Raw genomic sequence first — 12,634 nt, 5'->3', positions numbered from 1 at the left:
GAGGCACAGTGTGGAAGCCAAGTTTAGGCAGACTTATTCTCTGCGGAACCTAGGGAACGGGCCTGGCACGGCTAAGGTGGCACAGAGGCACAAAGCAAAGCCACTCTCTCCTGAGCTGTGGTCTGCCGCCCGCCCTGTCTAGACCACCGCCCTGGCATCTTTTAGGGGGAGTGGCGGGGAGGAATCGTTAAGGTGCTGAGTGCCATGGAAGTTACCTGCACAGAGGCACAGGTATGTGAGTATTTGCTCTTAGCAGCATTTCTCCCACACTCTCCAACAAGACTCTCCAAAGGCTGCCCATAAATCTAGAGAGGTTGCCTGCGAGGTGCCAGCTGCTTCGGGCCTAGAAATGAACTTCTGGGGCTTCTTCTCTTTGCTGGGAGCTAATCGGCGAATACCCCCTGCCTGAGTTGACATGGCTCAGGTCCCTCTGGCCTGTACCTGGCTTGGTTTGAGTCTCCACTTCGAGCTTCTTTGTGCCCCATCCCTCAGCATCTGTGCGCTGGGCAGGAGATCTAAGGCTGTCCCCTGGGCCCTGGGCCTCCCTCCCAGCACCTGAAGGAGAGCCAGGAGCCTGGACCTTCCCCCCAGAGCCCAGGTCACCAGGGGTTCAGAGGGGAGGGTGGATGGTAGGAGTTAGAAAGTAGCCTGGGGTCTCGTGTTAGACCTGGGGGCTGAGCAGCGTCCGTGGCTTGGCAGTGGGCTGCTGCTTGGTGCCATAGCGTCCCTTGCCCGTGAGTGGAGGCCCAGGCCGAGGCCAAGCCTTCTGAGCTGATTTCCCTTTCGTCCTTCACCCACTTCCCTTCCCAAAGCAGCGACTCACTCCCACTCCTCAGAAACAGACTTCTTTGGCCCCTCCACCCTTCCAGCCCTTTTAGATTCCTAGGATCCAGTTTTCTGGTTTAGAACTGAGAATCTGCTCCTCTTAGAACTGTACCAAATCCTAGAAAGGGAGGGCTTCCCTGGTGGCTCTGCCTGCAAGAGAGGAGACAGTCAAGACTCTGCAATACAGGAGACCTGAGTTCCATCCTTGCGTTCGGAAGATCCCCTGGAGGAGGAAATGACAACCCACTCCAGTATCCTTGCCTGGAGAATTCCACGGACAGAGGAGCTTGGCAGGCTACAGTCCATGCGGTCTCAAAGAGTCGGGCACGACTGAGTGACTGACACTTAACACTTTCTTCCTCGCTTTTCTACAGCTGGGGCCAGACCTCCCTTCCTGGGCCCTGTGATTATCGGTGGTTTACCCACACTGGCCCGGCATCTACCTTGCACTGTGTGCCCACCCAGGCCCTATGTGGGTGCATTGTCTGGGTGGACTCCTCCACTCAGAGCGGCTCAACAGTTTGGCCTCTCTGTCATGGAGAAGGGGTCCCTCCTCCTTGCAGTGATAAACCATGATCCCAGCCCATGAAGATGGGGTGGGCACCTCCAGTCTCCTGAAAGGGATCCTTCAGATCAGTGTCCCAGAGGGTCCCAGAGACTGAGAACCAGACCTACAGCTTGTGACAGCCACCAGAACCCAGCTGAGTTCCCAGGCTCCGGGGTTTGGACCGTGGGTGCTAGGGAGCAGGGCACTCAGGTAAGGGGACACGGAGAAAATGTACAGGGCCTGACCCTCCCCCACCCCCCTGACTCCTCAGCTGCCTGGGGGTACGCATTTTTCTGCAGGAACTAGCTAGCTTCTCATACCTCTCCATCTCAGGTCCTTCTCCACTCTTGTCCTTTTGGTTTCCTTGAGGAAGTGCCTAGGGCGGGCAGATTTGGGTGCCTGTAGTCATTAATTCCCCTCTCTCGTTGGTCACCCTTTCCTGGAGGTGCTCAGCACTTGTGCACGCTTGTTCTGAGTGTGCCAGGAGGGGCTGCTGGCCACGCCTGGACTCCAGTTCACTCCTGACCTGTACCACAATCCGTGTGTGTGTGTGTGTATGTGTGTGTGTGTGTGTGAGACGTCCTTTATTCTACAGACGGAGGAAGTGGTCAAATGTTTGCTACAAGTGGGAGCAGCTGTAGTGATGCCTGGGCCCCAGGCAGGTGCGACGGGCCTCCGACTGGTGCCCCTGAGGCCCACAGAGGGGGAAACTCTGCCAGGGGCTGCCCCGTGTTGATTGCTCTTCAGATGAGGAAGGCCATCCTGAGCTGCAGGTTTTCTTTCAGTCTTGGCCCCTTGCCTGGGACCAGTAGCCCTGCAGCCAGATGATTGCCCTATTTCTGCCACTTCTACCCCCTGCAAAGCCACCCTGCAGAGACACAATGTGATTGTTCTAGAATTTGAAGCCCTGGCTTCTGCCCCAAGCCCAGCAGGGAGGAGGGTGCTGCTGCGGGGGGTTGGAGGCGGTGTCCACTTAGACCTCGAGGGTGGGCAAGGCCTGGTGCCGCTTCCCTCCTAAGCCTGAGTGGAACGGGGACTCTGGGATCTTGCTCTCCTGTGGAGGGTGGGGAGCATGGTTGCTAGAAAGAGGACAGGAGGCTGTTTGCAGAGTGTTGGGTTGACTCACTGTTGTTTCTGCCGTGGGTCCAAACCCTCCACCAGGGTGCGGGCTCCAGGGCCTTCGGTGATGCTCCTGCGTCCATGGTCTGCCCTGTGTCCTCCGCCGGGGCAGCCTTCACAAATACCTGGCCTTCTAGTAAAAAGGGACTTAGCGAATAACAAAAGTGGTTACAATTTACCTATCAAGCGCTTATTAAAAGCCTGGCCCAGTAAACCTCTAAAAAAAAACCAAAACTGTGCTGTTCACTTATTTACATCGCTTCGTGTGACCCTTTCATGAAGCCCATTTGTAAATGAAGACAGGGAGGCGTGGGAAGAATAGACCACTTGGCCAAGGTCACACAGCTCCTAAGCAGCTGAGCTGGGACTCTGCCTGCGTCCAAAATCTTGTGCTTTTCAACCCAGTTCTTTACTGTTCCCCAAGCTTGTCTTACCTTTCCCTGAGATCTGTGAAGAAGATGCATCTCGGAGACGCAAAAGGGTTTGCTCAAGGCTACAGGGTGTTGGTGACCAAGGGGGACATGGCCCTCCTGATTCGCAGTCCAGAACTCTGTACAGCCCTGAACCCCACATCTGACCCAGCTGGTCCTGGGCTTCCGAACCCTTGCCTCTCTCACCTGGGCAGGGCCGGGTTCCCCTTCCTCCCTCCCTGCTCCTGCAGCCCCTCCCAGCCCCTGCCAGCACCCACCTCTCCTGCTTTCCCGCCGGTAATTGCTTCCATCTGGCCTGCCCGCCCGCTCCTATTCCTTGGAAATGCGGCTCCCTCGCTGCTGCCCACAAGGCCTCATCCGGCAACAGCGGCGACATGTGGGGATGGGGCGGGGTCCTCTGGGGTCTGAGCTCGGGGACCTGCCTTGGCAGCTGCTCCTGACACCCCCAGATTCCTGCAGGGCCGTGGCGCCTTTGTTCCAGGGTGCTCCTGGACCCCGTCCTGGGCTGGCTCAAGACCAGAGAGGATCTTCAAAGATCCACATCCTTTTTGCTTCTTAGAGGTTGCTCCGATCAGGCAGAGGGAGGCCTGGTTGGCAGGGTTAGCAGGAGAGAAGTGGGGGTGGCGGGGCTGTGCCCCGGGGACCCATTGCTCAAAGGTTACAGGAAGGGAACAGTGGCAGATGGGCAATGGCAGGGACCCAGAGACCTGGGAGCTCTGGGCAGGTGAGAATGGAGCCGGCTCGTTTCCTTGGGTTCTGAGCAAGTGACTCAGAGCCAGCAAAACTAGAGATGAAGCTTCGTCCTTTGTCGTGATGAAAAATAAAACTGGCACATTTAACAATGCTTCCAGCGCTCTGTGGGCTCCCTTGCCTAGGGAGGGGAGGGAACAAGGTCTTCAGTGTGGCCATCTGGAGATTCCAGGAAGAAGACTCTGCCTGGGGGTGGGTGGGGAACGGGCCGTGTCACTGATAGTGTTCAACCGTGACCCTGACAGGGATGGTCCCCAGGCGATACAGGCATGGGAGGGGCGTGTTTGTGGTGTGAATGGGTTTGAAAACTTTCAAGGCGTTTTCCTCCCTGACTCTTGAGTGGTTTCGTGTAAGTTCCAGAAACCTGTCGTGTTCTTTGCCGTGTTATTCTTGCCTGGCGTGGTGTCTAACATAATAAATGCTTGGGAGATATTTGTTTGATGAGTGGATGGAGAATATAGATTGGATATGACCTTGTCTTCACCGTGTCCCTGCTCCGTTTCCCCCTTTTCTTAGGGTGAGGGCTTCCCAGGTGGAGCCAGTGGTAAAGAATCCACCTGCCCATGCAGGATATGCAGGAGACATGAGTTCCATCCCTGGGTCGGGGAGATCCCCTGAAGAGGAAATGGCCGCCCACTCCAGTCTTCTTGCCTGGACAATCCCATGGGCAGAGGAACCTGGCTGGCTGCAGTCTGTAGGGTCGCAAAGTGTCGGATTCGACTGTGCGCGCACACACTTTCTTGGGGTCAAGGGAGAAGAGTTTCGCCTTTGACAGGCCGTTGAGGACCTGGCCCAACAGCCTATTCAGACCTGGGAGAGGCAAGCAGGAGAGGCAAGACCTGGGATGAGCAGGAAGCTGCCCCTCAGGGGGGCCTCCCCTCTGTGCCCCCACACCAGGGCCAGCTGGTCACCTTCTTGCTCCCATCCCCCTTCTCAGCCCTGCCTTCAGGTCCTTGCACAGACTGGTCCTAACCTCCCTTCCTGCCTGACACTTTATTTGGGTCCAAGAAAAGCGCCCCTGGAATGGAACCCTCTAGGGTCTCATGTCAGGAGTAAGGGCTTGGGAGGGGGTTCACCCCCATTTTTGCTTCAACCCAAACAACTCCACTTATTCCTTCTACATATTGGAGTCCCATATAAAATTGCATTTGAAAGTGGGACAGAGGGTGTCTTAACTTAAAACTCTTTTTATTCGAAAACCCGCATTGGGTTCCAGCAGGACTGTCCTTACCTCCCGGCCATGTGTCCATGCCCTCAGCTCTGGCCTCTGCTTCCGCTGGCCCCTGACAGTGACTTGGGTGCCAGTGGCAGCCCCCTTCCTAGATTGCAGTGTCCTTCAGCATCCAACGTGAGCCCATCCTGAGGCTTCCCTGATGGCCCTGCACACACCTCGCGTCCTAACTCGAGGTCTGGCTCTATAAATGCTGGCTGGTGCGCTTTCTGTGATTCAGGGTGGGGCCCAGAGACTGAAGAGCACTTTCTTTGGGGACCAAGAATCTGGGCAGGTGGGCTCTGTCTTCTGTGTCTGGAAGGAAGGTCGAGTGCCTATGTGTGTGTTGGAGTCAGTTCCTGTGTATTCCCAGCATTTATTCCGGGGTGTGTTTGGACAGGGATTCCGTGTTTGAGCTCAGAGATGTGTTTGTAGGTTTTGACACAGAGTGGACCAGAGCAGAGCAGAGCTCACCCGAGAAAGAACTCAGAGTATATTCTGGGTGCCTCCCGGCTCTGGGGTGGGGATGGGGCTGTGGGGTCTCAGATCTGCCTCCTTGTTTCCCCATAGAGGCTTCAGGAGCCCCTGGCCAGGGAGACTCTGGGTCATATGTGATGGGCTGAGCATTAGCCCCCCTCCCAGCAGTTCCACCTGCTCTTCACTGGTCCTACCGGAGAGGGATCACTGCTGAGACTGGGATTGCAGAGGGCGGTCTACACATTCCCCAGCAACACCTAGAAGTCTGACAGCCCATCCCTTTCCTCATTGGTGACCTTTACTTCGAGAGCGCGTATCCGATAACATCCCAGGGCCTGGGGTCCGGCTCTGTAAATGCTGGCAGGTGCACTTTCTGTGATTCAGGGTGGGGCCCAGAGACTGAAGAGCACCTCTTTGGGGGCCAGAAAGCCGGGCAGGTGCTCTCTGTCTTGTCTGTCTGCCTCCGGCTGTGTGATCTTTGGCATGTCTGGAGCTCTGATTCTCCACGAGCACATCTGATAACAGGGCTCACAGGGCAGTGCACGGGATTGGTCACGCAGCACAGATGATAGACGTGAGCTGGGGAGGCCTCAGAGGTCCAGGCTGATGTTAGACTGACTCACGGAGCGCAGATGATAGACGTGAGCTGGGGAGGCCTCAGAGGTCCAGGCTGATGTTAGACTGACTCACGGAGCGCAGATGATAGACGTGAGCTGGGGAGGCCTCAGAGGTCTAGGCTGATGTTTGACTCTAGGGCAGGACCTTCGACCGCCTGACTTCCCGTTGCATCCCCGGCACCAGGCTGGCACACAGTAGCCTGTCAGTAACTCCTTTTTGCAAAGGTGGGAGCTGAGACTCAGAAAAGGAACTCACTGTTCCAGGTCACAGAAGGACTCTTGCCCCAGGCAGGAGCTACCTCTCCTGTGCACCCACTGCCCCCATCTCTCCTTTCTCTGAGGTCCTGGTTTATCTTCTAGGTTCCAAAGATGTAGGATTGTTGAGGCTGAAACCCCTGGGGCATGGCTGATGGTGGCGCTGGCTGGGCTGGGACCAGTTCTCTGGAAATGCCCCCACCCTGTCCTACTGATCGTGGACCACCTATCTGGCTCAGAGGGTGTGGGAGGGCTGCCAGGGGGCATCCTCTCAGGCTGGGTGGGCTCTTCTCTCACTTCTCCTTTATGCTAAGTCGTGTCCCGCTCTTGGCGACCCCATGGATGGTAGCCTGCCAGGCTCTTCTGTCCACGGGATTTTCCAGGACATGAATATTGGAGTGGGTTGCTGTGTCCTCTTTTCCTTTAGTCCCGTCTTTGGTCCTTTTCCTGTTTCTCTCCTTTTTCTGAGCCCCCCACACTGCCACCGCCTTCCTTCCCTCCTCCTTCTGATTTCTTTCCCCTTCTTCTCCAACCACCCCTCTTCCTTTGTATCTGCCTTCCCTTCTTTCCCTTGCCCCTCTGCCCCCGCCCCACCGCAGGTCTTGGCACCCACACCGTTCTGCTTAATGTGGCAGCTGGACTTCAAGTGGGCCAGGTGGGCGCCCTGCAGGCCGTGGAGACTCCGGAGGGCCTCCTCCTTGGCAGCCCCAGCGTTTGACTGAGATGGCTCGTCCACAGTTGCATTTGGTGAAGTGCTAGGGCCTGCCGCCCCCAAGTGCCGATGCTCTCATCTTAGCTTAGCTTCCTGGGCCCTCACCTGCCTCCTTGGACATCTTCCTGGGCGGGAAGGCAGGCTCTCATCCTGGACCTACAGGGTCTGCCAAGAAACGCTGGCTGGTGGAGCTTCTCTGGCCTCTGACCTCTGCCCCCCACCCTCTTCTCTCCAGAGCACAAAGGCTTTTCCCCAGAGGTACCTGGGGTGGCAGAGGCTGGTCAGAGCAGAGAGGAGAGTTCTGCTCAGATGCCTTTCAGGTGAGCACAGATGAGTGTGTCCATGGGTTGTGTGCCCGACAGAACGCAGGCCCGCATCCATGGGCGGACGAGAATAGCGTGCAGTGGTGTCGGTCTGGGCGCCCCCTTAGGCCTTCACGGTGCAGCCCTGTCCCAGCCCTGAGCTCTCCTCTCTGGGCTTTGGGCCCCTGGCTTTGTACCCAGGCTCTGCTCTGTCTTGAGGGCCAACTGGTCCCCTGCTGTGGTCCCACGCAATGGTGACTGATCCCCGGCCACCCTTTCAGCTGCCTGGGGGCCCTGTGGCCAGCATTCGCCCCCTACCCTCCAAAAGGGAGGCGTGCGGGGGCTTCCTGCCCGGTGTCTCACCCCTGCCAAGGCGGAGGGAATGGGGAACAGCTGCGCTGGCCGTTCCCGGCTCCGTATGGATTTGGTTTGACAACAAAGCTCCCTCTGTGTGTTCCCGGGCCCCTTACATAACCGGGGCGGGGGAGGCAGGCAGGAGGAGTTGGGGACAAGGAGACACCAGGATGGGGCGGCTGGAAAGGGGACAAGGACTGGGAGGAGAGGGGAGGCGAGCGTGAGAGACCGGCTGTCGAGGAGGTAGATAGGAGCGTGGAGGGAGGGGAGGCGCTTAGCTCAACCCCATGGTTCCACTTCTTGCCTCCCAGGGTGGGAAGAAGATCAGTTTCCAGGTCCTCTGCCTTTGTCCTGTGGATGCCTTGTCTTCCTTGCTGAAGCCCCCAGCTGTCAGCCCGGGACCTGCAGAGGAGGGGAGTGGAGCACGGGGGTGGGATGGGGCCTGGGCCTGAGAGGTGTCCTCACCCGACCTGGTTGCTGATCACTTTCCCTAAAGATGGGAGTCCGTCTTCCAGGACCTGGGCCTGGGGAGCCCCCTCCGGCTACTCTCTTTGTGGTGGTGCTGAGGGGCTCTGACCCTGTCGGGGAGGGGGGCCTAGGCCTCCCAGGTCCAGGCCCTCAGCCCCTTCAGAGGCTGGTGGCCCTGCACCCTGCCTCCATCAATAATCAGACCCTCTCTGCTCCCTGTGGCTGTCCCTGCAGCTATCCAAATAGAGTAAGAGGAAAATGTTCCCTTTCTAGAACAGCTGGACTGACAGGCTGGGAAGGCCAGGTGGGCTGGCCAGGCTTGGGTGTGTCCCGGGACCCTGATCCTGACAGCTCCTAGGCAGAATGAGGGCTCTCGGAAGAGGCTGGATGGGGCCTCCCACTTGGAGACAGGGCCAGGGCCCCGCAGAGGCTGGCCTCCTGGGCCTTCTCGGGGTCGGCGATTCCTCCGTGCCTCGGTTGCTCCAAGTCGCCTTATGGCCCCAGCTTCCTTGGAAGGAGCCTCGGGTGTGAGCTGGCCCCGAGGGGTTGCTCGTGCACAGGCCACCCTTCCAGCCTGAGTTCAAGGACGACTCTTAAAAGGGCAGAGGGGAGGAGCTGCTGGCAGAGCCCGGAGTTTTCCTGGGCTCGAGAGCACCCAGCGGTCTGGCTCGTGGCTTGACCCTGGGCACCAGCCTCCATTAGATTTAGGGTGCCCGCCCAGGGGCGTCCCGTGGGACCCTGGGCCAGCAGCTCTGGGGAGAGGCGGTGTGGGCGAGGCACAAACCGGCCGAGCAAGCCCAAGACTCTGGAATCCTCAGTCCCCAGGCCCTGACTGCCCGAGTCTTGCCCTCCTCCACCCCCAGGACTGGGTGCCAGGTTGAGCGTGGAATTGCTCGTGCCTTAGGGCTTGAGCCCACAAGGGCTCGAATGGGGCAGGAGGTGGGTAGGGGAGTGTCCTGAATTTGTGTGCGGGCGGATGAAGATTAGCTGCAGGTGCAGAGAGGCTGGGACAGGCCAGGAGGGTGGTGAGTGAGCACGAGGGGCTGGCGGGGGCATCCTCCTCCGGGGCAGGGGCCTCGGCCCCCTGCCTGACCTTGGCCGCCAGCTGCCCCAGGACACTCCCCCACCCCTGAGGACACAAGACTGTGTATCCTCCTCCCTTGCTTTCCTGCAGCTTGTCTCCCCCACGACTCACCTTCCCAGGTACCTCTAAGCCCAACAGGGGTCTGGGGCTCCTGGCCACGGAGCTGGGCTTGCCCACCCCAAGCCAGGAGCCCTGGGTTTCCCTTTACTCAACTTTTGGAGATGCAGAGCTCCCCAGAGGGCTGGTTCAGCCACTCCTGGCTCCTCCCGAAGCTCAGGCTCCTTGGCTGACGGCCCAAGGGACCTGCAGCCTGACAAACAAACTCCGGTGGAGCTGGAGCTGAAGTTGAAGAAGCCGGTGGGCAGTTCCCTCCTCAAGGGATGGGGGAAGAGAGTGCCCTGGCAGAGGGGGCCCAGCTGGCCCCAGAAGCTGTATGTTGGGGCTGGGAGTAGGGTGGGCAGGGAGGAGGAGGAGGAAGAGTATGTGTGTAGGAGTCAGTTCCTGTGTATTCCCAGGATTTATTTTGGGGCGTGCTCTTGTGTTTGAACAGGGATTCATGTGTTTGTGCTCAGAGATGTGTTTGTAGGTTTCGACACACAGGGTGTGAGTGGACCAGAGCTTGAAAAAGAGCTCAGAGTGTCTTCCTGGTGCCTCCTGGCTCTGGGGTGGGGATGGGGCTCTGGGTTCTCCTGCAGGAGCCCCTGGCCAAGGAGACCCTGGGTCATATTTAATGGGCTGACCCTCCTCCCAGCAGTTCCACCTTCTCTGCTCCGGCCCTACCCCAGAGGGATCACTGCTGAGGCTGGGGTGGCGGGGGGCGGTCTACACATTCCCCAGCAACACCTAGAAGTCTAGTCGCCCGTCCCTTCACTCATGGGTAACCTTTACTTCAAGGAGAGTTGAATATACAACTAATTCGTGGAAAAGCCTTACTAATGTAAAAAGGACTTCAAAAGGGTCTCTCTCACCTGATCTTTACTCCCAGGGGACAGGCTGATGCAGGAAACAGAGGTCATGTTTTCCTTCTCCACGGTTTCATTTCTCTTCTAGGCATCCTACCCTGGGGGTTGTGTACCTGCCACCTGGTCAGCATGCACAGCCCTCTGCTCTTGCCCTCTGCGGCTCTGACCCCGTTGGGCTCCTACTAGGAATTCAGATGTGGACTGACCTTTGCCCTGCTGGGGGACTTTGGGAGTTCCAGCCCTGGAGAGGGGGACACCACACTGGACTGAGCTGAGGCTCAAGTGGAGAGGGCGCTGCCCCTGGAGCTGGGGGGCGGAGGTGTGGCTCGTAAAAGGGGTGTCACTCTGTGGTGCTGGCTCGGGGGCTGTGGCCACACCCCGTTGGAGCCTGATATCTTCTCCAGGAGGGGCTGTACCCGCAGAGGGAAGGCAGCTTCTCCTCTGAGACCTCCAGCTGGCTCCTACGTGGGATCCCCGTGTAGTGAGGGCAGGCAGAGTGTAGGTGGCAGTCTGCCGATCCCCCGCACCCTGGGGCAGCTGTGTGTGTTCCATGCAGTGTGTACAGTGGACCCAGCGGCCAGGAGGAGAGGTGAGTGTGTGTGTGGTTGTGGTGGCAGGCGGGAGCTGTGGACCCCTCCCCGTGCCGGGCTGGGGGCAGACCTTGAGTGGAGAGGGACTGCCATCCGTCAGGGGAAGCCCAGACCAAGACCGTCCTTCAGCTTCCAGGGCCCAAGTGCTTGCTCGGGGCCAGGCCGGTACTGAGGCTGTGGGCTTTCAATCCTGGGCTGCGTTTTGAGGCTCCCAAACCTCCCAGAACTTGTTCTTGCTGCTCCCATTTTACAGATGGGAAATCTGAGGCCCAGGAGATGTAGGAGCTTGTCCAGAGCGACCCGAGACAGCTCACCCCAATTCATGGGTGCCAGAAAGTGAGCAGTTCAGACTGCTTGAAGTCTATTTCTGGAGACCTCAGGAACCCTTCATGTGTCTCTCTGTGCCTCAGTTTCCTCATCTGTAAATCGGGATTCTTTACCACTGCGCCACCTGGGAAGCCCCACCATATAGAGTGCTTTAAAAATTAAATAAGATGAGACACAAGAGCTGCTGGACAGCCCCAGGGATCTTTTTAAAACTGAGTCCAGAGGGTTATGCCTTTATTAATACCCTCTGGTGACTTCTCAAGGACAGTGAGTAACGTCCAGGCTCCGGGGTGGCCTGTGACATCCTGGACTACCCCATCAGCAGGCCTCCCTGGCACCACCACCAGCCGTTCCTCCCCATCTCTGGTCACCCGGGACCTGTTTCTGTTACTTGACAAGCCTCAGGGTCTTTTGCTCTTCTCTTTTGCTGGAAACTCACTCCCCTCAGTGCAACCCTCCTTCCACCCCCTCCTTTCCACTGTCTGAGGTCTAAGCCAAGGACCTACTGACTTTCCATCCTAAGGTACGCTGGTCTCTCTCTGCTCCACTCCCCTGTTCTATTGGCCTCACCCTTGGGTTTCACCATCGCCGTTTCTTATTTATCTGTGAGGTCCTAGGGTGTCTTCCCCACGACGTGTCGCTGCAGGAGCCCAGGCCTATTACCTGGTTCCCTGCTGTAGTTCAGTGCCCAAGTCAGCACCCCGAGTGCAGCAGGCCTGCAGTGCTCAGCAGCTCGTGGTTCTTCTGTGCTCCTTGGCCTGCCTGTGTCCCCAGAGGCCTCACACCCCCAACCTGCCTTGGTTCAGGGCTGTTCCTGCTGACTCGCCCTTCTGAGGAAAGCAGGGGACAGGGAGTTGTCCCCTTGGGACTCTTGGCCCTGCACACAATTCGTCCCCAGGGTGACCTCCACTTAGAACATCGCCCAGCAGCCTGAGGTTCAGGAAGTGGGTACCAGTGGGCAAAGGTGGCAGAACTCTTTCCCTAGAAACCACATCTGCTGGTAAAAAATAAAAGGGTATCTGTGAGTTCAGAGGAAATGACACAGAAATATAAATACGAATGAGCTGACGATGCCAACTTTCCCAGGACAACCCCTACCCTACCCCCCTACACTTCAGTGTATATTTTAGATCTTTGCATTTTGCTCTTTGTAACTTGGCAGGGATTACAGAGGAGTGTTTAATTAATTTCCTGCTATAATTGAGGTAGCTCCTAGCCCATACAGAGACGTTATGGAAAGCAGGATGAATGACCCCTGCAACTGGACATAGCTCTGTACCCAGGAGATGGTTTGACAAGCTGAGGGAGGGCTGGGATTCAGCCCCCACTCCCCACCCAGGCCGGGCCCTACACCCAGCGTGCAGGGCTGTGCCCGGCTGCCCCTGTCGTTCCCTGTCTGCAGAGTGGGATGCAAAGAGAGACAAGAAGGGCTCGTGTCTGCTGGACCCCTGAGAGGGAAAGACAAAGTGTGTTCTGGAATCTGAGACCAGCAGCTTCTACTTTTCTATGATAACCACCTTGGAGCTCCTCTTACCTAGCCTATCCAGCCACCCCAGGAGGAAGGACCTCGTTTTTAATCTCCATTGGACACAAACTTGGGATCC

General features: G+C 57.8%; 1 protein-coding gene across 29 annotated transcripts in view; it reads left to right on the top strand.

Moving 5' to 3' along the window:
* The window catches only part of ST3GAL4 (ST3 beta-galactoside alpha-2,3-sialyltransferase 4), a 111,079-nt gene that overhangs the window by 8,926 nt on the left and 89,519 nt on the right, over nt 1–12,634 (top strand). For 7 of the 29 annotated variants that reach the window (XM_086383718.1, XM_086383715.1, XM_086383722.1 and 4 more), the window contains exon 1: nt 9,241–9,582. The exons of 12 other annotated variants lie outside the window; for them this stretch is intronic. In XM_086383718.1, coding sequence (XP_086239844.1) covers nt 9,532–9,582 — 51 coding nt within the window. In that variant the 5' untranslated portion in view covers nt 9,241–9,531. Of the gene's footprint in view, nt 1–5; nt 232–8,963; nt 9,583–10,512; nt 10,703–12,634 lie in introns of those variants that run through there. 10 more of the 29 variants (XM_086383716.1, XM_086383730.1, XM_086383729.1 and 7 more) reach the window with 9 other exon arrangements.

The sequence above is a fragment of the Bos grunniens genome, chromosome 29 (genome assembly GCF_055505025.1).
Source record: "Bos grunniens cultivar Pamir isolate PY7600 chromosome 29, Bosgru_T2T1.0, whole genome shotgun sequence".
NCBI classification, from domain to species: domain Eukaryota; kingdom Metazoa; phylum Chordata; class Mammalia; order Artiodactyla; family Bovidae; genus Bos; species Bos grunniens.
This window is presented reverse-complemented; position numbering and strand designations above follow the sequence as displayed.